Genomic DNA, 27,884 nt, shown 5'->3' with positions numbered 1-27,884 from the left:
ATTAGAAATTGAGTTCCCACTTGACCCAACAATACCAATCTGGAAATATATTCTGGAGAGGCAAAAAAGTATAGTCGAAATGACATCTGCACTTCTATGTTCATTGCTGCACTGTTCACAATAGCCAGAATCTGGAAAAAACCCGAGTGCCCAAGAACAGATGACTGGTTAAAGAAACTTTGGTACATCTACACAATGGAGTACTATGTAGCAGTTAGAAAAAATGAAGTCATGAAATTTACGTACAAGTGGTACTACATGGAAAATATCATGCTAAGCGAAATGAATCAGAAAGAGAGGGACAGACAAAGAAAGATTGCATTCATCTGGATAACATAAAGTAACAAAATAGGAGACTAATATCCAAGAATTGTTGAGATAAGTACTAGGAGGTTCACTCCATGGCTTGAAGGCCAGCCACAATGCTAGGGGGAAAGGCATCTCAAATAGAGAAGGGAGCACCAAGCAAAGGGGTTTGGGAGGACCCTCCCAGGATGGGAGATGCATGCTGAAAGTAGACTATAGACCAAACATGATTGCCACTCAATGCCTCTTTTGCAAACCTCAGCACCCAAAAGGAGAGAGAGAACAAAAGGAAATGCCCTGCCACAGGGGTGGGGTGGGATGGGGTTATGGGGTTGGGAGGAATAATGGGATCATTGGTGGTGGAGAATGGGCACTGGTGGAGGGACGGGTACTCGATCATTGTATAACTGAAACCCAAGCACAAAAACTTGTAAGTCTACAACTGTACCTCATGGTGTTTCACTAATAAATATTTTTTTTTTAAAAGTATGATTATCCCCATTCCCCAGTCAACCATAAACTAAATCAAAGAGACGTCTAGAACTACAATTCTTATCCATTAGAATTGGAATTTAAATAAGGATGTCTTATGTACTCACATTTGAATTACTGTGTAATACCAATTAGAAATTCTAAAACAAATTAGAAAAGAATAGAGAAAATGGGAGCGATAAAATATTGGTGTATAATGAATTTTCTGAAATTAAGTAAATCGCTTGCTCAGGAGAAATATATGGAATCATATTTAGGATAAAGAGAGACTATCTATCTGAAGGTAGAGCATAGTAGAAACAGAACATCACAGAAATTAGACAGTTGCCCAAAAAAAGACAGCTGACTGATAAAGCTCTGGGGAGTTGACTAACCACATATCATGGATGCCCAAAGACAATGTAGTAATATTTAAAATGCTGAGAAATAATAAAACATTAAATCTCTAAATGTAAAGCAAGGCCCATTCACATATAAACAAGGCAGAAAGTAAAGAGGATTATTTTTACTTAGAATTAGGAACTAAATTCAAAACTTGAGCTGGACATAAGAAGTAAGATGGGCCAAAGTAATTTACAAAAATGCTAAGATGCCTAAGAAATGCTTGAAAAGTACATTTATAATGATAACTAATATTTGGATGGTGACTAAGTAGAATTATCTATAAACTCAAAAACTAAAAAGAAGGTGGATAGGAGCGATTTGGTACTATGCACAGGATTATCATCACTCAAGAGAAGGATAGGTTTACTGTTTAACATCACATTAAATATATACAAAAAATTTAAAGATTTATAACTAAAATTCTAAAAAATGTAAAACTTTTAAACTAAGCAATGACAATGCAGTATGTATGATGGTAGAAGGGGGAAAAATACTATATTGGCCTAACGTAAAACAGAATTAAAATGTGCATGTGTAAAAATTTAATTTGGAGTAAAACAAGCTTACATATGTTTTTAGAACACAGTGATGAAAATATGTACAATAAAATGTATATGCACGAGTGGTTAGGATCCATATAACTCCAAGGAAGTCATATGGAAGAAAGGTACTGAAGGAAGATCCAAAAATTGTTTCTATCATGTTTCATTTTCAAATACATATCCCAGTCAAATATGCCAAACTATTGCAATGCTATAGCCAATACTGATATCATTATAGGCACTTTGGAGAAGCTAATTATCTTTCCCAGGATCACTATAACTTCCTGTAAAGGAAGAATTTTAAAACACACAGATTTTTGGCACCTCTGTCTCCTAAACTGACTTTGGCTTACTCAACTTCATTGTGAGTGTTGTTCTTGGGAGCAACACCCCACATTCCTTGGGGGCCAGGGTTGTAACTGGCACTAGGATGGAGGTAGAGGGGAATCATGCTAATATGGCAAGCAAGTTGGCACTTATGCAAAGTATGGATTCTACCACCAGGTCCCAACCCAGCCACCTGTTCAGATTTAGTCATTAAGAGAGACAGAGTCTGGCTGTGACAGAGATAAAAAACATGACAGGCAGCAGCTTGGCGAGCTCCTGGAGGGAAAAGCAACTGACACAAGTCTGCCACTAACGGCCACTATTTAAAGGGTTGATTTTATTTGGCACTCAGGGCTCTGTCCCAGTAGTAAAGAAGCCAAATCTCAGGCCAAGTAGATGCTGTGATCTAAGGAAATTTAAACATCAACTAATTTAACTGGCTTGTTTTGCTAATCCAGATACAGAGACACAGGAAGATTAACTGCACTGCTCAAAGATCCAGAACCAGTGAGGAGCTGACACAAAATCTAATGCTGTGAAGGGCTTGGGGCAGAGCCTGCCTCGCAGGATGAGGCTTCATATTGAACTGCTGGCAGCAGAGACCCACATGCCGAGAGCGACCCTAGTGCTGCTATTGTTGAGGATAAGTGGTTACAAAAAACAGTGTGTGCTATGCAGCACAACAACCAAGTGTGTGCAAGCACCACAACTAAAGCGTACGGGTTTGGCAAGTTCTCAAGATCTGCACCCAGTCTTGCAATTCCTGTTCTCCACAGCAGCAGCAACGAAAGGGGAAAAAAGGGGTCCTCCCTCCCCTCCACTCCCTCCTTCTTTCTTTCCTTCATTTCTTTTCTTTTTAGGGTGTGTGTGGGGGGAGGTCACAACAGACCATGCTCAGGGCTTACTCTGGTTTTGTAAGGAAGAATCACTCTTGGCAGTTCTTGGGGGACTATAGGGGGTACTAAAGATCAACCTGGGTCAGAGTCATGCAAAGTAAACCGCTTACCTATTGCCCTACCACTACCACCCTGTCCTTGTTTTTTTTTTTTCCTTTTCTCTTTTTTCTCATTCTTACTTTGGAGAACCCGGCAGGCTACCAAAAGTATCTTGCCCGTATGTCAGAGTCTGGAAAACTCCCCGTGGCATACTCAATATGCCAAATACCAGTAACAACGAAGGGTCTCATTCTCCTAACCCTGAAAGAGCGCTGATTATGGCACTTTTTACAATCTCAGGGCTAGGATGAAGGAGACGTTACTGGGGCCTGCTCTAGGCAATCGACAAACAACAGGATGATAGTGATCGTGATCTCTATTTTCAAATCTAATGCTATGTCAATTGTACAAAAGACCTTTAAACTTCAGTCACAGAGTAGTAGAAGGCTCTTAGGATAGGACAGTGATGTGATGCTTAAAATGCTGATGAGGGTAACAGTGGAGGAGATAACAGATTTTTATGATTCCTAATGCAAATTTTAAGCACTCACTCCATTGCTTGATAAGTATCCCCTAGATTCTTCACAAAAAAACCCAAAAGTAAATATCTCCATTTCAGATCAATGAAGAGCCTCTCATATTCTTATAATCAGTAAAATGATAGAGTGGATCCCAACAAAGGCAAACTTCTGAGCTAGTGCTCTTCCTATATGCTATGGGGTGGACTCAAATGTAAAGGGTGGGTAATGGGAGTTCAGATCCTTTTCTCACAGGTTCAATTTAGCCATTTATATTTCCATTACTATATTGCAAAGTATACATTTGTATACATCAGTATACATTTGATATCATTTTTTATCTATATAAAAAAAGAAAGTCTTAGATTCAGATTAGCAATCTTGGAGCAATGATGAGTCAGAGTACAAATGGATTGATGTATGAATTCTTGGACTAAACTTAAAATAATTTCTCTCGGCCACTGCTTTAAGTTTTGTTTTACAGCACCAGAGATTGAACTAAGGGGCTCACACATTTAAGAATGTGCTTAATTGCTAATACAACACCAGAATTTGAGTCTTCATAAGCAAATATACTCCTGTAGAGTGAACAATTCACCCTCTCTCTGTTGTAGAGAAAATTGTTGGTACAGCGCAAATACAATGCCAGCCTGAAACAATGCTGAAGAATTTGACTAATATCAAAGAACAAAGTGAAACAATAAAGTAACCCCACTTTTCTAGTAATTTGATGTATTTGGTTAATGGAGACTCATTGTTTATAGCATAGCTAGATTTCTGATTCTCCTGGTGCTCTGAAAGGAAATAAAGCCTATTATTTCTAGAGGCAGAACTACAGAATGCAGTTCTAGAGTCAGGTTAGGGAGACGACATGTCAGCTCTGTCCCTGAGTTTGCTACTGTGTGCTCACCCACAAGAAGTGTAAGACACTTCGATTTAAAAAGAATGATCAAAACTGCATTCCAATTACTACCAGTTTATCAATGTTTTAATGGTCTGCAGAACATCTCACGGAGCTTAAAACTAAAACATTTTTAGTATATACTATTTATTTTATTTGTGGAATAAAAAAGCCCAATCAACTATCTGATATGTTGTTACATGTACACAGACAAGGTTAACTATAAAATTTGCTCTCAAAATATGTTTACATTATTATGCAATATTATGCAAAGAAGCATAGCTATTATCTGGAGGATATACCTAGTTGCCCAACATATTTGATATCCTGAAAATGTATACATTTTAAAAAGGAAAACAAGAAAAATAAATCCATTTGTTATGTGAAGGTTTTTTGTTTGTTTTTCATGGAACATTTAGATTCAAAGAACAAAACATGGAGTGAATGAAAGTACAGACATAGTACATCAAGACAGTGAAATGTCAAAAAAAATCAAAACAAGGAAATAATCAAAAAGAGTTAACCTAACAGGTCTCCTTCATTTCAATATACATACCATGTTTTAAAAAGGTAGATCTGATTGATAGAAATCACAAAAGGTCAGTTACAGATCAAATCATTTGCAAAAGCATTTATGCTTACTTGCAGAGATTTTGAATATCAAGTTATAAAATTGCATTTCATGTTTGTGTTCAAACCCAGTTTTCTACACACACACACACACACACACACACACACACACACACACACCATAGTGATGAACTAACCTCAGTAATTGCTACCTAACACTAGTTTCATGCACCTTATTTACTCATTCCCATTACCATTCTTCCCCCCACAGTCAAAAGAGAGGATAATCTCTCATTTTAGCACATAGAAGAAAAAGTCATTATGGGCCAAATGGATTGCATGGCTGGACAATGTGAGAGGCCCGTTTATCCGTTCACTTGTTTATTGATTCATTCATTGAAAAATATATTTTGAACATCTGTAAAGTGAAAGATGCTGAGTTCAAATAATGTATTTATATCTTTTTAATAAGAAAATACACAAAGATTTATATAGGTATCAAAGTTAATAAAGTTGAATACAAATATTGATGAAATACAATATTGAATACAATATTGATGAAATTTCCAAAATAAATGACAAACTATAGGGTGCTAACAATGACAAGAAGGCCAAAGAATAAAGAATTAAAAAAATGATGCTCCTCGATGCTAATAGACTGTGGACGTAAAGTTAAATGTAGAAGGGGGAAAAAAGACCATCCTAAAATGTAAGGAGCAAATCCCCGTTTACAAAGAGTGCGCTTAGTGTAGACTGATAAAGCAGGTTGGACAGTGAGAAAATGCAAGAAGAAACATAAGACTCAAGAGCAATGGGATCTGGACTAGGCAACTGAGTGGAAAGGGAAAAAGCAAGGAGGAAATGTTCAATGAAGAATACTACATATGTTCAAAATATTTGCATAAGAGTTCTGATATCAAACTAAGAATATTATTCACAAGAATAATCAACCACATGCCAGAAATAATTCATTCTGTATAAAATACCTTTAAATTAAAATTAAATTAAAATTAACAATAAAACAAACATCAAACACTGTCCTCCCATTGTTCATGGATTTGCTCGAGCGGGCCCAGTAACATCTCCATTTTTGAGACTTGTTGTTACTGTGTTTGGCATATTGAATACATCACAGGTAGCTTCCAGGCTTTGCCGCGCATGTGAGATACTCTCGGTAGCTTGCCGGGCTCTCTGAGAGGGGCGGAGGAATCGAACCTGGCTCGACCAGGCTGGCTGAGCACGATAGCACAGCATGTAGGGTTTTTGCCTCGCACGCAGCCAACCTGGGGTTTGATTCCTAGCATCACATAAGATCCCGCGAGCACCACCAGGAGTAATTCCTGAGTGCAGAGCCAGGAGTAAAACCTGTGCATCGCCAGGGTGTGACCCCTCAAAAAAGCTAAACAATAAAAAAAAATTAAATTTGACAGCAACTTATAAAATTTTATAAAATTTTATAACTTTTCCATAAACCACATTCCCAACATAACTTAAGCACATTTTATGAAAATCTTTTCACATAAAATCATCGAAATTTATTGATAAATACTGACCAAAAATGTGCCAACTCATTTATGCTATATTTTCTGTGCTTCTGATCATAATTATAAATTATTAAAAATTAAATTTTGAGATGCCAGGGATCAAATACAATGCCTCACACATGCAAGACCTGTGCTCGACCACTGAACTATACTCTCAGCATTTTGTAGGTACCAAGAGACCAAGGAGAAACCATAATTTACACTCTTTGAATATTTTTTTAAAACTTTTTTGTCTTTTCTCAAACTCATGACCTTATACACTCAACCAAGTGCTCTATCACTAAACTACAATCCCAACTATTTGGGGCTCTTTGTCTCTATTGGAAACAATAGTTTCTACAAAGACATTATAATCTTGGACCAGTGAAACCCGGTACTATTTTCTTGAATCCTCTCCATATAATCAATGGATGAAATATCAAGCAAAACAATGGAAACAAAGATTGAAACAAAAATACACACTTTCTTGTAGAAGATTGTATTTATAGAATTCTCCTGTGCAATTAGCTTAAACATCATATTTATTCCAACTTTGTCAGTGGGAAAAAACCTAATGACAAGGACATGGGCATCAGATGAAAATTTTGTGAACTAGTTAAAAGAATAAAACAAAATGCATTTAGTTCTAAATTTCCATAATTATCAGTATAATAGTAAAGAAGAAATCTTTAAGGATGAAACAGCACTGACCATTCAAGTGGAAGCAAACATAAACAAATGGGACTATATCAAACTAAGAAATTTCTGCACTTCAAAAGAAACAATGATGAAAATACAGGAAGACTCCACAGAATGGGAAAGAATATTTACCCGATACCCATCTGATAAGGGATTAATATCCAAGATATACAAGACACTAATAGAATGATACAAGGAAAAAACCTCCAACCCCATCAAAAATGGGGAGAAGAAATAAACAGAAGTTTCCTCAAAGAAGAAATACAAATGGCCAAAAGGCACATGAAAAATGCTCGACATCAGTAGCCATCAGGGAGATGCAAATCAAAACAACAAGGAGATATCATTCATACCACAGAGACTGGCACACATTCAAAACAACAAAAACAAACAGTGCTGGTGTGGATGTGGAGAAAAAGGGACACTCTTTCACTGTTGGTGGGAATGTACAGTAGTCCAGCCTTTCTGGAAAACAATACAGACAGTCATTCAAAAACTAGAAATTGAGCTTCCATATGACCCTGCAGTACCACTTCTGGGAATATAGCCCAATGATGCAAAAAAAGCACAGTAGAAATGACATCTGTACCTATATATTCATTGTAGCACTGTTCACAATAGCCAAAATCTGGAATCAACCCAAGTGCCCTAGAACAGATGACTGGTTAAAGAAACTTTGGTACATCTACACAATGGAATACTATGCAGCTATCAGGAGAGATGTAGTCATGAACTTTGCTTATAAATGGATAGACATGGAGAGCACCATGCTAAGTGAAATGAATCAGAAAGAGAGGGACAGACATGCAAGGACAGCACTCATTTGTGGAGTATAATACAACATAACATACGGCTGACACCTAAGGATAGTAGATGCACAGGACAGGTAGATTGCTCCATAGCTGGAAGCCTGCCTCATGAGCAAAGGAGAGAAGGCAGATGGAACAGGGAAGGGATCACTAAGAAAATGGTGGCTGGAGGAATCGGTTGGGATTGGAGATATGTGCAGAAAGTAGATAAAGGACTAAACATGATGACCTCTTATTGTCTGTATTGCAAACCATAATGCCCAAAAGTAGAGAGAGATTATGGGGAATCATGTCTGCCATGGAGGCAGGGGGAGTGTGGGAAAGGGGGGGTATATCGGGGATATTGGTGGTGGGGAATGTGCACCGGTGGAGGGATGGGTGTTTGATCATTGTGTAATTGTAACCCAAACATGAAAACTTGTAACTATCTCACGGTTATTCAATAAAGTTTTTTTTTAATTTATAAAAATTTAAAAATTTAAAAAAATAAAAAATAGTAAAGAAGAAAATGAAATTTTCCATTTTGTTGTGGCTTAATAGAGAAGAGAGCACCAAATAAAGGGTGTTGTGAAGACCCTCCCAGGGTGGGAGAGACATGCTAAAAGTGGTCTATAGACCAAACATGACTGCCACTCAATGCCTCTCTGGCAAAACACAGTACCCAAAAGAAGAGAGAGAGAACAGGGAGGAATGCCCTGCCACTGCGGCAGGGTGGGACGGGGGGGTGGGGGGGAGGATGGGGGGTGGGAGGGATGCTAGGACCCGTGGTGGGGGAGGATGGGCACTGGTGGAGAGATGGGTACTTGATCATTGTATAACTGAAACCCAAGCACAAAAATTTATAAGTCTATAAGTGTACTTCATGGTGTTTCACTAATAAGAAAATGATAAAAAAAAAAAAAGAAATGGAAACCCCTGAGCTGTAGTGATAGTACAGGTGTTAAAGTGCTTGCCTTGCATGTGGCTGATCTGGGTTCAAATTCCAGCCCTGTATATGGTCTCCTGAACACCACTAGGAGTGATCACAGAGTCAAGAGTAAGCCCTTAGTATAGCCAAGTATAACTGAACACTAAAAACAAAAAATAAATAGAAATCCTCTAAATTATTTATTTAGGTTTGTTATCAGGCAAAGTGATTATAATACAAAGTTTTTAATGAAGACATAACTTCAAAGGGAAGCAAAACTAACCATTTCAAATATGTCCAAATCACTTATACCCTACGGCTCTCTAGTAGATATTCCTATTAGAGGTTAGGAGTGGGATCTGATACAATTAATTTAAATGAAAAGTAAATAGAATCTTATATAAATGTTAATTGATCATTTCTTACTCAATTGGTTTAGATACACAGATATTCAACTTTGAAAACTCTCCTATAATTGCTGATAATTAAGTTGAATACCTATTGGAAAAGAATCAGGAAGTGAGCAGGTAGCTCATATGCATTTATAATATTTGTTAAGCATTCTGTAGAAGGATTGGTGCAAAATCAAATGGGATTTTTTCCTCCACAGCAACTGGAAGGAAACCCCAAGTGTTTGCTTTTAGAGATCTCAGGTTGCTAGCAGGACTTTCTAACAGCCTATCTAGAACTCATCCAGAATGAATCTGAATATGCATTAGTAGAAGAACTTCTATCTTGTACTGCATAACTAGGAAGGATAACAAGTATTCGGAGAAAGATGCTAAACAGGTTTCATGGCATACTGACCTATTGTGTATTATCATATTTGGGGATTTCAAAATTCTCAACCCATCAGATTCTCTGGACAAAACACAAACTAAAGAGTTTTACAGAAAAAAAAATTGTTGTACAAATTAAACTTAGCAGAGATTTCTCTTTACATCTTTACAGAGGACCAAAAAAGATATCTTGACAGGCTAAATATATGTTTTTCATGAAAGAGGCCTGAGTTTGATCCCTGACACCAGATGGTTCTTTGAGCACCTCTGAGGGACATCCCAGAGCACAGAGCCAGGTTTTATCCCTGAGTATCGCCAGATGTTACCCAAATACCTAACATTGCCCCAATGCCACCAAAAAGGAGAAAAAAAAAACTCTATAGAGATTGTAGTTAAGCAAAACAAAGGTGAAACACTTTTCTATTAATACAGTAATAATTTATTACAGACACTGATTAATCTCATAGTGTACCCAAATTGTTTAAAAAATTGTCTGCGAATTTTAAAAGATCATGAAGGGTTTGTGTCAGATATTAAGAGACTATTTTGACTAGGAGCTATAAATTTAAGACAGGAATTTATGCACTCACTAAAAACAGTCATGTGATCTACTTACCCCTGCAAAGCTTTCTCTCCAAACCAATCTCCTTTCCCCAACGTTCTAAGGAAGACTGGATCTTCACTTGGTGAGTCTTCACGGGTAACATTCACCTACCAAAAAAATAAATAAATAAACAATGAAACTGTTTATCTTGCATACCCTGATAATCCAATGAACACTAATAGATAGCATTAATTCAATTTGCTCTGTATTTAGCACTGTCCACTGTAGCAATGATCTCCCATTGTTTATCCATTTGCTCCAGCGGGCCCAGTAACATTGTGAGAGTGGTTGTTACTGTGTTTGGCATATCGAATATGTCACCAGTAGCTTGCCAGGCTTTGCCATGTGGGCAAGATACTCTCCGTAGCTTGCGGGGCTGTCCGAGCGGGGCGGAGGAATCGAACTCGGGTTGGCCATGAGCAAGGCAAACGCCCTAACCACTGTGCTATCATTCCAGCCTGTTCTGTATTTAAAAAAACAAAATCGAAACTCCTTATGTTTATAGAGAACATCCCCACTAGACAGAGACCAAGAATAACCTCTCAAATTTCCATGCAAACCACAGAAAGGACCATCAAGTATTTTATTAATTTCAAGTTGTCTTTAAGAATTGTAAAATTTGAATTCCACTAGTTCCTTATCCCTATTCCAAGTGCTACTTCTTACTAAGGCAATGAATTAGTGAACATTTGTAATATGTTCTATGTTAATATGCATGTGGTTTAAAATTGTATAACATAGTATTATCATTCTGCAATCCTCTTTTTAATATTGTTTCTGCTATCCCATGCTACTAGATAGGAACCTAGTTATCCATCTTAATGTTCCTGATTTCAACTTTACAGAAATATCTATGTATTTTTTTATTGGCGAACTTTTATATTGTTGCTATTTTTCCTCTGCAATGCACAAATTTCTGCACATATTTACATGTTCATCCAGTTTCTCTAGGCTATGCCCATCTATTTCCTTAATAAGAATTCATCCTTCAATTCAAAGTCCAGTCACATTTCACGAAGCTTTCCTGTAAAACTTAATATAGTCCTCACATTCCAGATGTTCCCTTCAGCAGGGATCCTTTTTATATTTATTTTTTAAATATATATGAATTAGATGTATGCCTCTTTTACCAAAAAAGTATGGTCCTCAAAGAAATATGTATTTTGTTGACACTATAATTTGTTTGAAAAAGAAGCACTTGATAGAGCAAAACTCAACAGAAAAGTTTCATTATAACAAGATCTCTCATCCATACAGAACTTGTGACTTGGATGATAGTATACATAAGACAATAATATTTCTTTTGCACAATTAAGACATAATTATAGTGAATAGAATTTTTGTGTGAATTAACTTTTCCTTAAGCTCTAATAATTTTCTTAAAACTACCTATGTATCCTGAAAGGTTGAATAGTAAAAGTTCATCCACCTGGAAAACATAATGAAGTAGAAAAACTTGCTTTGAAAAAGTCAGACAAAGCCATTTAAAAATTCTATGCTTCAAGTTCCTGAATTTACAGATTGCATGTAAAAAAACAGAAGTTTTAAGTTTTTAGAATGTCTGCGCAATATGGAGGGATTTCAATTATCATTTTCCACTGATCCATTTCATTATTCACCACAAAACATTTCAAAACCATGGAAATGCAGTTTTTAACATTCTTCTCTTTCACTTGTATCACAGAGATGCTCATTTGCATTCGATAAGGTTTTTACTGCTCAGTGATTCTCAAGCTTGATCGTGTTCCTGTGTCTGGTGTGTGGGAGATGGTGGGGAATGTCATTTAAAATAAGGGTAACAAATTCTTGTTCTTGAGCTTTTGATAAGGTGCTTTTGAAACTCTGCATCTCAAAACTTCACTGTAGACAGTTTAGAAGCAAATGTTTTACCAATCAGCCCCTGACAAGTATTGGTAAATTATTTTATCTCTGAACCTCCATTTCCTCATACACCTCCACCCTATTCCCCACCATCCTCACACATGCACTAATTTATTCTCAACGCTGCTTCCAGAGAGCTCTTTTGGTAAAAATTAAATTTAAGAAATGTCATTTTCCTTTTCAAAATCCAATGACTTTATGAGAAAGAATAATTTAGTTTCTACAGTCTGACATAATTTAGCAGTGTTGTTTTTAATGTGGAGTGATCAGAAGCACCTGGAGGGCTGGTTAAATCATTTTCCTAAATAAGTAGCGGATCTGAGGGAGGGTAGAGAATTTACATCTCTCAACATTACTTCTCATTACATCTATAATAAGATTTTATTCGCTAATCTTTGGTGGGGAAGCCAGGGATCTAGCAATTCACACCCATCCATCGTGTCTCAGTTTTCCACCATGGCATCCTTCAACTGGAAATACTATAGTTTCCCAAGTTCATTATGCCTTTTCTGTCTTTTCTGTTTCTGCAGATGGTAATCTAAGCATGCCTGGTCCCTATCTGCTGGTAGGTTAATCATCCCTACCCTGCTTTTGTATTTTGTGATCACATAAAATTCCCTCTCTCTTATTGCACCCTACCACACTGGGCTATGATCTCTGTGTTATTTACACTCCATGGCACGAGCACGGTCCTAGTAGGCCAGTATCTTTTATCTTTGTATAGTCAGCATACAACAAAAAACCTGACATGGTAGGAAAACAGTCAAATATTTTTGCTCCTGATTTTTTTTCCCAGTGTATGTTGGTAATTCTCTGTCAAGATCGATGGTTCTAATACCTTGACAATGTGCCCAATACAATTCGTTTTAAGAAATTCCATTTCCCTTCAGTGAGTACTTGGAATTCCCTGAAAGAATGGGGCCCATGTATTTGGAATGGAAACAAGAAAAGGACCACACCCACTCACAACCTACTGCAAAAAAAAAAATTCAAGGAAAATGAATTGTATGAATAAAAGAAGAGCATATCCTGAAGCTCTGGGGACAATCAAATTGAATACAAGGAGCTAGAGGAGCCTAAGCTCTAGAAAGCCCTGTGCGAATCTCCCAGAAAATATTTTATTGCCTGGTTTATCTAGATGATGTGTGTAGGTGTTTCAAGTTTTAATGCCACATTGCTTTCACCTAATCACATTCTACTTGGTGTTGAAAAGAAGATTCAACGATTAGAATTCCTATTAAAGATGTTCATTCCAATTCAGAAAGGAAACTGTTTCTAATTCAGAAAGGCAACTCAACAAAAGTAATCTCCTTAGAGGCCCCCTTGTTTAAAAAAAATAAAAAGAAAGTCATGAGCTAAGGTGCAATATATTTAAAATTAAATTACTAATTCAAAATACAATATAAAATACATTATGTAACTATATGCTTGTCATTTAATTTGGGGGGTGAAAATGAATCAGAAATTGAAAAGGGCTGATTTAAGTAAGCTATAGAGAGATTTCAGTGGATTTTGGAATGTTATTTTAATAAGTATATTCCTGAAGTGCATTCCCAAAGACATTAAAGTAGGCCACCTACAGAAAAAAACACTTTCTGTTCAGACAAAAAAGGTGAAGAAAACTCTATCAGGATAATCCACAAATGGAAAAAGATAAACATTTCTGATAAAAAAAAAAAAAGCTTTCCTTTAAAAGTGTAATTTAAGAAACTTTTATTGAAAAAGAAAACCTTGTGAACACCTCCTTTGAACCTCTGTACCACATGACCTCAGGCCCCAGCACTGCGGCGTTGGGACTATTCCTGGCTCTGCTTGGGCCTGAGCCCTGGCGGTGCTCAGGGCACTTCTTAGGGGATGCTCTGGATTAAAGCAGGGTCAGCAAAGCACGCACTTTAAGCCCCACATCAGTCATCATGTGTTTTTAAAAACTAGCTTTTTATTTATTGATTTTTTTCTCTTAAGCTTTATTATTATTTTTTTGTAGGGGGGATAAGGTCCACACTCAAGAGTACTCAGGGGCTACTCTCCGTCCCTTTCAGCAAATTCTAGCAACATTAAAATTCTGGGGCCAGGAGAGCATAGAGCAGCTCAGGCACAGACTTAGCATGCACTTGACAAGGATTCCTGGCACCACAGGGACCCCCAGGGTATTACTGGATGCAGCCACAGAAGCCCTGAGCACCACTGGGATGGTCCAGGTATCCCAGGGCATTGCAGGGCCCCAGCAAAATCATACGGTTGAGCCCTTGCACTGGGCTGAGCCAGTTGGCTAAGAATTGCTGAGCATAACTTGGAAAGCTCCTGTTCAAAATTACTAAGTCCACACTTTAAATTTTTCAATTTTTAACATTTGCAACTGTAAATTTTTTAATAGTAAATATAAGACAGAATGACTTTTCTAAATCCATTCTTACTGTTTTTCTACCATTATTTTCTCTTGGAGCATTTAAACTTTTTAGAAAATGTTATTTCTTGTTTTCTTGCATTTTTGTGCTTATTAAATTTTTATAGCACAGCGGTAGGGTGTTCGCCTTACAAGCGGCCAACATGGCCGACCCGAGTTCGATTCCTCCGCCCCTCTCGGAGAGCCCGGCAAGCTACCGAGAGTATTTGATATGCCAGACACAGTAACAACAAAGTCTCCAATGGAGACGTTACTGGGCCCGCTCGAGCAAATCGACGATCAACGGGAGGGCCTTTACCTTTACCTTTACCTAAATTTTTATGGTGCCTCTTAAGAAACCAGTCCCTCAAGTCTCTTTCTTCTACCCTAAGATTTCTGATTGTGGTGGTACAAAAGTTATGATTAAATATATAAACAGTGCTCATTTTACTTCTTTGCAACATGCCACTAATGTCACGCAATGGTGTATTCCAATCCTTGAGTAATCCAAAACCGATGCTGTCAAACATGATCCAACAGCACTTATAACTTTGAACATACTTTGTATAATATGGCTCTCCCTGTAAGTATTTTTACGTTAATATGAATCATAAATTGCCAGAGTTAGTCATTTACTATGTTAAAAAAAAATTAAGGATTATGCAACTGAAACCCATTTAGTTCTACAAACCAGTATTAATTTTCAAAAGTGCCAAAAACTGAATCAAGTTTATTCATCTCAGCTGTGGTAATGTGAATGAGATTGGTTATTTCCCCCCTCCACTGTTACAAAATACTCATTTAAAATTGGTAGATAAAAAAATTTTAAAGATTATATATTTTAGAATGACAATTATAAAAATTCCTATGTCTTTCTACCTTGATTTCCTTCCCTATATGTCTTTATACACACAACTTCATATTTTGAGGATAATTTATAAAACATTAAGCTCAATAGGGTACAATAATGTTTAAACGCAAAAATTGAATATATTGCTCTTCAAAGACATTTAAAGTATTTTTAGCACTGTTATAATATTTGTACACACAAACTTCCATTTTGAAGATCATTTGTGCACTATTTTTATTTTTAAATTAAAATAATAGACTTGAAATACTAAATAATAAATTAGGGTTTATTCATAATTGTTGAATATCGGGACCCATGGCCTAAAATGGAACGAACAGGGTGAAAGACTGTCTGAGTTCATCATGTTGACCAAGACCATCCATGGTAACTCACAGTTCCAGAAGGCCGAATTTAAATGTTGGGCATGGGAGTCTCCTGGTAGACGGTTCCACAACAAAATTGGCCACATCATATTCAATTGACGGTTTTGCCTGACCAATGTGACTGTTGTCCCAAAACTCCAAACAGGATCGGACTACCGTCTCCTTTGTGCAAAATTCTACTTCACAGACTGTGGAGAAAGGGCTGCAAAGTTTAAGAAGAGAACTCCCAGAATGACCACCAACTGGGAGTTCTTTGGCACTATTGCAGCAACATGGGAAGATGCCATTATTGACAACATTGATGAGGAATGCGATCGACTGGTTCAGCACCTCCATGATTGTGCGAAAAATGCCGAGAGAGATAGCCAAAAAAAAACGCCTGTCTTTGAAAACTCTTTTGAGCTTATTCACCAACGTGGCTTGGCACAAGGCTCAGGCAACCGCAAGCGAATGTCTGAGTTCGCAAAACAGTGCAGAGAAGCAATAAAGGAAGACCTCAAAGAGAGACGAGCAGCAGTGCTGGCAGATGCAGCAGAAGCCAGGAAAAGCATTTGCAATGCCCACCTGTCCTTCGCAAACTACAAGACCAAGATGACTGCCCTTCGACATCCTGGTGGATCTATTACATCTTCCAGAAGGGCAATGGAGAAGATTATTCATGACTTCTACTCAGATCTCTTGGAGAGCCACGTCTACCTGCCCACATACCAAATTCCGCAGGATGAATATGTCATTCCCAATGTTCTCCCTTCCGAAATTCAACATGTCATATCATGGGTAAAGTTGCGAACAGCACCAGGCCCAGACAAGGTCAGATCTGAACACCTGAAGAATCTGCCCTCTGTACTCATCAATACACTGGCTTGGCTCTTCACATGCTACCTATCTGAATGCAAGGTTCCGTCCCAATAGAAAACCATCAGGACTACACTACTGTACAAGAAGGGAGACATCCGTGACATTAGCAACTATTGCCCAATCTGCCTGTTTTCTGTCGTCTACAAGCTGTTCGTTTGAGTCATCCTGAATAGGATTGGCAGAACACTAGATGAAGGACAACCATGCGAGCAAGCTGGGTTCCGCAAAGGATTCAGCATGATCAACCATATGCACATGATAACCAAGCTCATTGAGGTTTCTCGGCAGTTCAAGATGCTGCTCTGTCTAATGTTCATTGATTTATAGAAGGCCTTTGATTCTGTTGAGACGGAAGTGGTCATCGAAGCTCTAGCCCAACAGGGCATTCAGACTCAATAAATCAGGATCCTCCATGAGCTGGATTATGGATTCACTACCAGGATTTCACCATTCTACAGGGAAGTGATCATTGACGTCAAGAGACGGGTTCAGCAGGGTGATACCATTTCACCGAAACTCTTCAGTGCCACCCTTGTGAACATCATGTGACAACTGAAATGGGAAGGAATGGGAGTGAAGATAGACGGTCGGCAACTACACAACCTCTGCTTTGCTGATGACATCGTTCTAATAAAACCAAACATTAGCCAAGCACCACAAATGCTGGCCAACTTCGACCATGAGTGTGGAAAGGTCGGACTACAGCTGAATCTCACAAAGACAATGTTTATGCGAAATGGACTCTTTCCTGACACTCCATTCGCTCTCAATGGAATGACCATCTCCGAATGCAACAGTTATGTGTACCTAGGTGGAGAAGTCAACATGATAAATGACCTGGCACCTGAGCTGTGCAGGAGGAAGAGAGCGGCTTAGAATGCCTTCAAGAGCGTCAAAGAAATAGCTAAGAAGACAAAAAACCTCCTACTCCTGGCACATCTCTTCGATTCCACTGTTCTTCCTGCATGAGCATACACCTCAGAGAACTGAGCCCAATGAAAACAGGATGAGAACTCTGTTTGGGTCTCTCAAAGAGGAATCGAAAGAGCTATGCTTGGAGTATCATGCTTCACTCAAGTGAGAGAAAGAATCCGGCGTTCTGACCTCCATCGATGATCAAGAATCAGGGACGCTGTCTCGTTTGCCAAGGCGTCAAAAATCAGATGGGCTGGACATGTAATGAGATTTGGAGATTACCGCTGGACTAGAACCATTACTGACCGGATTCCACGGGACATCCAAAGATCGCGTGGCTGCCCACCTATGAGATGGTCAGACTTCTTCATCAAGACCCTGAGCGATCGAGTTGAAGCTCTTCATGTTCCTAGGACAAGCAGACGCCATTGCGCTACACTAGCATGCAAATGGAGATGTTACTGGTGCCCGCTCGAGCAAATTGATGAATAATGGGATGTCCAGTGATCATGTGATCTGGTAATTCATCATTCTATTCATTTTTACTCCATTAAATATCTCTTTACAAAAATTCAGTTAAACAGGACTAGCCTATGCCCTCTGAATGTTAAGCAGCATGTCTAAAAATAGTGAGTTTCAAAACTAGTAACTTTCCCAGTCGGATTCTAACTTGGGGCATCTAATTTCATAGTCAGATGTTTCATATCAATGTTATAACTCCTAATGACTAGATAGATTGTCTTTTGCTTGTTAACGATTTTTTGTTTTGGTGTCACACCCAATGGTCCTCACGATTTACTCCTGTCTCTGTGCTCAGGGATCACTCCTGGAAGTCTCACGTGATCAGATGAATGCCAGGCTTCAAACACACATAAGCGCCCTATCCAATGGTCGCTTGTAAAAAACATTTTCAGTAAACAGGTTTTTCTTCTTTTAATAGACTGTGGAAATATTCCCCATTATTTAGGCATATTAGTCAATGGTTATAGGACCAGAATCTTATAGTCGCCAGGCTATTTATAGTGTCCAAAGTTGTCAGTCTCTTCCTCTTACATCAATAATAGATTTGTTCTCAAGCATTTTTCAATCAGCATCAGAATATACAAAAGCTTCTCCAGCTCAAGACCCTGCACTTATGTACTACAGGATCCCTTCCCAGCCCTCTGTTGCTGCTAGAATTTACCTTTCCTTTGCTGATGATAAAGAAGGTGTCTCCTCTTGCACCTTGTCTGATGATATACTCCCCATTTTCATAGTGAGTCTGAAAGACACAAACAGTAACAAAATTCAAAACATTACAAGAGGAATAATTTACCGAACAGTTCCACGTTTCCAGTGTCAGCTCTAGACATATGTATTCACACAGAGGAGGTTTTGCCCAAGTTTGGAATCAATTGTGACTAAAACATGAGTAAGTGTACATGAACACAATTACAAAGAAATTATTTTTATCCTGCTTATTTTGAAAATGTATTAATGTTATGGGGGGTGATTTTAAAGATATATTCCAGTCTTTATGCTTACTTTTTTGGGGGGTCACACCCAGGATTCTCAGGGGTTTTACACTCAGTAATTACTCCTAACAGTGCTCAAGGGACCACATAGGATATCAGGGATTGAACCCAGGTCAGTCATACACAAGGCAAATGCCCTACCTGCTGTACTATGGCTCTGGTCCCTACACTCACTCATTTCAATAGCTTACTGACAACATTCTTTCCTTCCATCAGTTGACCATGAAATAAAATAGCAGAATGATAATTAAACAGGTTGCTACATTATTTTGTCATTCTTGTTAGGTTTTAGCAGTCTCCTGGATTTAATCTTCATATTTCCCACACCTAAAAAGTTACTGTGGCATCCAACATCATTTATATTGAAACCAGGTTGATGTTGAATGTGGGTTATAGGATAGTAGTTACTTTTTAGGGCACTGCTTTAGATTGTAATGTTCTTGCTTCAGATCTTTATATCGGTCCTGTCAAAGAAGAATATCTTGATTTTGTGGTCTGAATTGTGGTTCAGCATCTGTGAACTCATGAGCTAGGAGCCAGTTAAGACTGCAAAAGGATTATCATAGTCAGAATATCAGTATTCTGATACTGGGCACAGTTGCTATATCCATTCCCAGAGTGGATTATTTCTGCCATTGGATGCAAGTAATTTCTACAAGGAGAAATACGAGAACAAAACTTGCTGGGTCAGGAAGTATAACCAAAAAATGAGAGCTGTGGCATCTGACCTTATTCTTATTTACACTTCTGCAAGAGAGCCACATTTTGGAAAAGAAAACATTACCTTACACACACCACAAACAAATAGATTTCACGTATGTATGCAATATTCATTAAGTCAAAGCAATAATTTGTTTGTATAGTTCAACAACATAGTTAACTGTAAGTTTGCCTTTCACTAATATCTGACATTGATAACTGTCACAATTTTATTCGTATATTGAGAAAACTGACTTGTTCTTCAAGCTTGTGTTCTCCCTTGAACATATATCTAATTTGCTTGTCTATTTTAACTCTGAAGAAGCCCGTGTTCTTTCTCGAACATGTACTTCTTTCTTTCCCACCCCTTACATCTTTCTAAGTAAGTTTCAATAAAAATTTTCTTGCTTCACCAAGAGAGAGAGAAAATATACTACCCACTTTATACTAAAATTAACTTTTAAAAATATAATTTACTAAGACACAGTGATCTACAAAGTTATTCATAGACGAGTTTTAGGCATTCTATGTTCCAGCCCCAGACCCAATACCAGTGTTGACTTCCCTCCACCAGTGTCCCCAGGTTCCTTCCCACCCCACTCCCACCCCTCAGCCTGCCTCTTTGATAGCCACATTTTGAAGTTGGTTGTTAAGGCTTGGATCTCCTGCTTACAATGTTACTAGCTCTGCAGTTTACATGCGGAGTCAGTAACATTGTAAGCAGGAGATCCAAACAAAACTCTCTATCTATCTCTCTATCTCTCTATCTCTCTATCTCTCTATCTCTCTATCTATCATCATCTATATGGTATGTGCTCTGTAGCACTGTAGCACTGTCCCCCCATTATTCATCGAGTTGCTTGAGCAGGCACCAGTAATGTCTCCATTGTGAGACTTGTTGTTACTGGGTTTGGCATATCCAATATGCCACGGGAAGCTTTCCAGGCTCTGACATGCAGGCGGGATACTCTCGGTAGCTTGCCGGGCTCTCCGAGAGGGACAGATGAATCAAACCCGGGTTGGCTGCATGCAAGGCAAATCAAATGCCCTACTCGCTGTGCTATCGCTCCAGCGATATATATATATATATATATATATATATATATATATATATATACACATATACATATATCACTCCTCTACAACACCTTTCTACAAGTAACATTTTATGAAAAAAAAATAAGGCACTTCCTTATTCCCTTCTACCAATTTCATACTGACACCATCAGCTATCTTTCAAGGCACTTTTTCAGGGCCAGAGTGATGGTACAACAGGTAGGGCACTTGCCTTTCATGCAGCTGACCTGGGTTTGAACACTGGCACCTGGTTTGGTTCTCTCAGTGCCATCAGGAATAATTCCTGAGTGCAGAGCCAGAAATAACCCCTGAGCATCACTGGGTGAGTGACTCAAAAACAAAACACCAAAAACTCAAAGCACTTTTCCTATACTTGTATACATTTATTTATAAATATACAAATAATTACTTTATAATAAAATAGGAATGTAGGTGTACTACCTTCTACTAATTTACTTCACTAAAGATATCTATGTTCCTTGGAACCAGAGAAAGAGAGAGTGAGTGAATAGAACAGTTGCCTTGCCTGCAGCTGACCAGGCTTGAGTTCCCAACAACATATATGGTCCCGTGAGCACAACCAGAGTGATCCCACAGAACAGAGTTAGGAATAAGAATTAAGCAATCCAGGAAAGCTCAACAATAAAAATAAAATGATATCTATGTTCCATGTTCTTATCTTGTGGATTTGAGAATACAAAACATTTTGCTACATGTTGGAAAGCAAAACATTGTTTTTTTTTTCAAATATTCAGCAATTTTTCTGAGTTCTATGAGATTGTGTTAGAGTCACATAATGGAAAGATGAAGATTAAAATTTTATATTAGTACCTCCAATCACTATTACTTTGATGATAGCGATGACTTCATTTACCAATGTAACACCAATGACTCTAGTCATATGTAGCTTACTGAAAAGGTGAAACGTGAACTGTGACTAAGTGGTTTCAATTTAGTAGAAACCAGACCCAAATCGTTATTAATAATTGCATTGTGCTAGAACTGAAAAGAGAGGACCACCATACAATTTAGAGCTATAGAGATGTGAAAAGGATAAAATGTCACTTTGATTCTTTCCCTGTGAAGAGTTCACTCAGAAAAACTGAGGTCCTTCCCTTGAGCATTCCTCACTCTGCACCGGAGAAGGTACAATTCAGTCAACGGGTACTCTAGAAATTAATTCCGTAACTATGCTCCTTTCAGCCTTTTCTTTCTTCCTGGGATGAGGAAGTTCATGACAGAAGATGACATGCCCTGCTGCTTTTCTAGGAAATCCCCCCAGCAGAGGGAAGTCTTCCCTTTTCTGGGTTTTTGTGGTAGGACAGGTAATTCAGCCCATATATAGGTTCCAGTTTGGGATTCTAATTGCTTTTCATACCTAAACCAGATTTTATGAGTAAGTAATGATGATGTTATTCCCATATGTCCTACTTCCTCATCTCACTTGGCTCTTAACCCTACCCCCAACCAACACTTTGTAAGCAAATATAACACTGTACTGTATATTAGCACAACAGATGTGTAATAAATGTGCAATCTTAGAGACGTAAGACTTTTTCCTGAGGGTTCTATAATGGAGGAAGAAAATAATTCCCAACAAAGGATAAAGGAAAGGCTGTTGAATTTTGAACAAAACAAGGTCAACCACAAAAAGGGGGGGGATTAACAGCATATTATGGACAAAAAAGGCAATAAACAATTATTTTGTTAAAAGTGAAAAAGTTCACATAAAATATATCAAATTGTCAAAACTTATGTCAGTTAAGTCCGTATTTTCTCATCTATCTTGTTTTTAGAGCACATTCTTATCTACGTGATTGTTATTTCCATTATGTAAGCAGAAATGATCTGTAGTAGATGCAAAAATATGATGGCAAGAGTTACTTAGCTTCAGCAGTATTGGCATTTTGATGCAGATATTATTCTTAATATAATGTTAATCATTTTAATGTTATTTTTATTGGGGTTACCCTATACATCTAATCCTACTCAACAATATTTAGTAACATCCACAATCTCTACACCTATATGCCAATAAATTAACCACAGTTTTGAATGTTACATCAAAACGCAACATTAACTTCAAAAATGTAACAAGACTGCCAATTACTCTCTTGGGGGCAACATAAATTACCCTTCCTTGACAATAGCCACACTAAATCTTTCTTATATTTTTATATTAGAAAAAGCAATTTTGTAATTTCTTTTCATACCATATATAATCAGGTGATTCTTTGTTGTCAGTTGGATAATTATAAGACCTAAAGCCTCTATGCTGTGATGAGAATTTGGTCTTGGAAGCTGGAAGGAACAGTCTCTGTTTTCCTCCAGGTGTGTCTTCCTGTGAGTACTTTGTCTTCTTCATAGCAAGATGAATGGAGGTGGACCAAATCTTTACTCCATAGCTGTCTTCTGCAAAAGCCAAAGGGTCGAGACCTTTGGCTAATCTAAGACCTTTGGCTAAGACTAATCTAGAAATAGACCTCGTATCACGTGTGCTGTAGCCAAGCGGTCCCAGCAGACTCTGGAGTCTGTCTGCCGAGACCTCGCAAGAGGCATTTGTATGAATGTAATAACACCAGGAGAGGAGATTCAATGGGTGCTACCAAAACAGTCTCAAGCACACCTCAAATGTCAGGTGTATAGAGCTGACTACATCACCTCTGACTCCTAGTCCTGCTTTTTCCAACTAGACCTTTTCAGATGCTGGGAATAACACGTTGGGGTCATTATAACTCTAGTCCCAGGACTGTCTATCAGCAAATCTGGCTAGCTCCATGTTAAGAATTCATGCAGTAGTCACTCATCATAACTGCTTTTGTTCCGCAAAGTCACCACCTGGGATTTCTACTCCTACCTAACCCTTTCAATCCCCCATAGCGTCTAGGAGATTTTCTTGACACAAATCGCCTGCCTTCACTCTCTTCACAGGGGCAGGGGACTTGCTGCTCCAGTGTAGTGGAATTGTACAGTGATTGCAAGACGCTGTCACTTCTGCGCTTTTGCTTCGCTGACCTCACCTTAACTTTTCTCGCTCATTATGTCTGTTCTGTTCACATCTCCTTGTTTGAAGTTTCTTGATAACCCAGGACAATATTTACCTTAGGACCTTTGCATAAACCCGTCCCTCTGCCTGAAATGGCCCTCCACGCCAGACATTCCATAACTCTATATCTTTATTCAAAGGATGTCTTCTTAAAAAATCCTTTCAGCTCCTTTAAATATGTTCCTCTTCGAAAGCCCAAAAGACTCTACTAAACACTTCAGGAACAATGAGCCAGTAAAGTACCAGCCTACAAAATGAGCACATAAAAATCAGTTGCATTCTTCAATGCATCAATAAACTAGAAAAAAGTTAACAAACCAACTATTTCCAATATGCCCCAAAACATCAAGTACCCTGGAGTCAACAAAAGAGTTATACATTGATAACTAAATGCCAGTATTAAACAGATAGAAAAGCACACAAAGATATGAAAAATATTTCATATTCATGTCTTGCAATAATTAACTAGTTTAAATAATCATCTTACCCAAAGCATTATACAGATTCAAGGTAATTCATATCAAAATTCTAAAGGTATTTCTCAAAGACACAGAACAAACACTCCTAAAATGTGTATGGAGCCATATATCTCCCCAGGTAGTCAAAGGAAACCTGAGAGAAAAAAGATGGGAAACATTGCATTCCCTGACTTAAACTACACTTAAAACTGACAATGATCAAAATAGTGTAACTTACTCTAATAACATTGGAATAGAAAAGCAAGTCTTCAGATATGGACAGTTATGGCAAATAAGATAGCAGTATTAAGTTGAGCAAAAAAAGTATCTTCAACAAAGAGTGTCAGGAAAACTTGTCAGCCATAACTATAAAATAGAAGTTGAAATTTTATCTCATTCCATGAACAAAAATTATCACAAAGTAGATTGAAGAGGAGCCAGAGAAATAGTACAGGGGTTACTATCTTTGCACGTGACTAATCTGCATTCTATCCCTGGCATCCCATACTGTCTCCTGAGCACTGCAGAGAGTGATCCTTGACTGCAGAGCCAGAAGCAAGCCCTAAGTACCAATGGGTGTGATCCAGAAGCAAACCAATAAACCAAAAAAAATGGATTCAAATTCTCTATATTAGACACAAATCCATAGAATACAAGGTGAATGTTGACAGAACTCTCCATGATACCGACTTTAGAAGTGTCTTCAATGACTTGACTCCATTAAAAAAGAAAACAAAAAGTATAAGTAAATTAATGGCACTATATCAAAGTAGAAAATTTATGGACTGGTCTAAATTATAAGGCAATTTGTCTCCTATAAAACAAAGTTTGGAAATGGAGTATTTCTAGCACTGGTCAATCTATAATCTTGAAGTCTTCTAACTGTTTGGGTGCTTTCCCTTTTCCAATTAGCTTGTCCCCAGTTGTCTTCATAGTATCAGGATGACTGTTTCAGGCATAATAGAGCTGAGGTACAAAAGCAGAACATCTGATCTTATCATTCTTTCTGGTGATTGAGTTAATATGAGGAAGAAATATTAAAAATCCTTTGTTACAATGCCCTTATATATCCTAAATGGAGTTCTTCAATGAATGTTTGATAGAACAGAATTATCCCAAATGGTTTTCACTAACCAGGCTTACCCACCGAGACTGAGAATAAACCTTTAAAATGAAAGTGTTATGGCAGTGGAAAAATGGGAGCGAGGTATTAAGAAGATGTCCTTTAGGGTAGCTACGTACAGAGTCCCTGAATGGTCAGGGCTAAGATGAATGAGCACGGGGGCAGAGAAAACCATCCAATGAATAAGGTCAGCTGAAGATGACGTGCAAGATTACTAGAAGACTCAGGATCCATGGGAAATGTCTTCTAAGCTCCAGCTATCTTCTCTGAAGCAGACAAAGACATTTTCTAATGCTAGTGAAAACAAAGAGGTGGGAAAACCAAGGGCAGTAGAAGGCATCAACAAGAAGGAAGTGTATATTGATTAGAGCATTTCTGATGTAGAAAGGTTTGCCTTCTTGGGCAGAGGGAACTATGCACTGAGCAAACTCCAGAAGCCTGGTAAACATGTACCAGAACACTGCAGAAGAAATTGACATTGGTGTCTGTGTCTGGGGGAAACTAGAGTCCCTTTCAGATTAGAGACAACACTGATTCTCTGACAGGTTGTGTTTCCCATAGAGAACCACAAAATACCTTCTATTGCATAAAATCATTTATCTGGTGATTTTCCAATTATACCATTAAGAATTATAGTCTAATTTTCCTCCTGCTGAAACTCTGGTGACTTCAGTGAACTAGCAGTACCATTACAAAAGGGAGCAGTAGCCTGAAAAGGACTTGCAACTGCCACCTACTTCCCAGGAAGGCCCTCTTAGAAACCAGCAGTATCAAGTGAGGTGTCCATGTCTCGGGGAGGGTTTAAGTACAGATCAACAGTACCCTGTAGGTATCCTCTGATCCAGTCTAGTCAGCCCACTCGTAAGAGACAGACAATTAGAAAAGCTTCCATCAGCGCTTTTCCAGCCTCAGCATGAGTGTCCCATTGGAAGCCCCAAATGTCATGGAGCGGAGACAAGCTATTCCTACCATGTCTAAATCCCTGCTACCCAGCATCTGTTAACACAATAAAATTATTCTTCTTGCATACTACTGGATTTGGGGGGTGGTTTGTTATGTACCAGTAGTTCATCTGAACAGACCTCAGTAAACAGTATCACATTTAAGGTATCATCACTGCCATCCTCCCAGAATTGCTGGCTCTGGTTGTAGTGTGTGGCGCCTGCCAGCAACTTTGATGGAAAAGAGCTTCTTTCTCATCCTTGGGGACCAGTTGAGAAGTGAGAAAAAGACCTGGAGCGTAGTCCTGTCTGCTTTCAAAACCCTAGCACAGAGAATAGAATATAATCAAGGCCTTTATCGCATGAAAGTTTTATAATAATTTTAGGAGGCTTTCCACTAAGGAGGCTGTGACAAACGTACTGTCGCTGGCCCCAGGCCACACCATTAAAAGAGGTGGAAGTGTGACTCAGGGCAAGTGTTTCCCATAAGGAACTGTGGTTGGATGCAGGGTTCATGTCCCTTCACTTATTTAACCCCATATCTAATATATTGTTGGTTTTGTATGGGCAATAACTACTCTCCTTTTTTTTTTTTTGCAAAGACAAATGCATCCAAGTAATGTTCGGTGATAAAAAGATCAGTCACAACTCCCTGACTAAGAGAAATCCAACCACAATTGACAAAATGACAAAATGGTAAGGTACTGACTCATAAAACAACATGGTCAAAAGGATCAAATCGAAGGCTAAGTTACAAAACCACACCCTGGTCTACCTCTCCTCTTCAGAGTCCTGTTAGATGGAAGCTTCTCACAAGGGTACAGAGCATACCAAGACGGCACTAGGCTTCCTCATACCAGACCAGCTGAATCTTTCTTCCTTTTTTTAAGCTGAATCTTTCTTGATATTTTTATCTGGATCTTCCTTCCGGAAAATAAAACAATTGTAGGTCTAGTTATAAAATAGACTACAAATAGTAGACTACTTAATTCATTGAGCTTAACCCATCTTTCTAATATGTGATATGGCTTTGTAATTCAATAGTCCACATCACATTGTTTTATTTTACCTACATAGACATTCATGGCATATTTCCATTTTACATTGATTACAAAGCTCAAGGGAGGGGGTGAGGGCAGAGAAGAACTTAAAACAACAGTGGCCAGAGGCAATTTAAGTCTGGGAAAGATAATATTTGTGGTGTTCAGAACTACCGAATTGTAATGATTATGCTCTTTTGAAATGTTGAGCTGCAAGAGAAGATACATATGCATGCTGATTGCTGATTCTTTGAGAGTCTCTTGAATTATATTAATTGAATGTAAGTAGTTTTACTATTTTTAAGGTCATTTTGCAGCTCTGCTATTCTCTTATTACAAATTGTATCACAGACAAATAAAGAATTTGGAATGAAAAGAAATAATAGCATATAGTTTAGTTTCTTTAGAAGTCAAACTCTT

The 27,884-nt window shown here is 38.1% G+C and overlaps 1 protein-coding gene across 2 annotated transcripts in view; it reads right to left on the bottom strand.

Moving 5' to 3' along the window:
- Window positions 1-27,884, bottom strand: part of PRKG1 (protein kinase cGMP-dependent 1) — a 1,343,145-nt gene that overhangs the window by 216,430 nt on the left and 1,098,831 nt on the right. For both annotated transcript variants that reach the window (XM_056120587.1, XM_056120586.1), the window contains exons 6-7: window positions 18,750-18,827; window positions 10,309-10,403 (exon numbers count right to left, since the gene is read on the bottom strand). In XM_056120587.1, the coding sequence (XP_055976562.1) occupies window positions 10,309-10,403; window positions 18,750-18,827 (173 nt within the window). The remainder of the gene's footprint in view (window positions 1-10,308; window positions 10,404-18,749; window positions 18,828-27,884) is intronic.

Source organism: Sorex fumeus, unplaced genomic scaffold, assembly GCF_029834395.1.
Source record: "Sorex fumeus unplaced genomic scaffold, SorFum_2.1 ptg000043l, whole genome shotgun sequence".
NCBI lineage: Eukaryota > Metazoa > Chordata > Mammalia > Eulipotyphla > Soricidae > Sorex > Sorex fumeus.
This window is presented reverse-complemented; position numbering and strand designations above follow the sequence as displayed.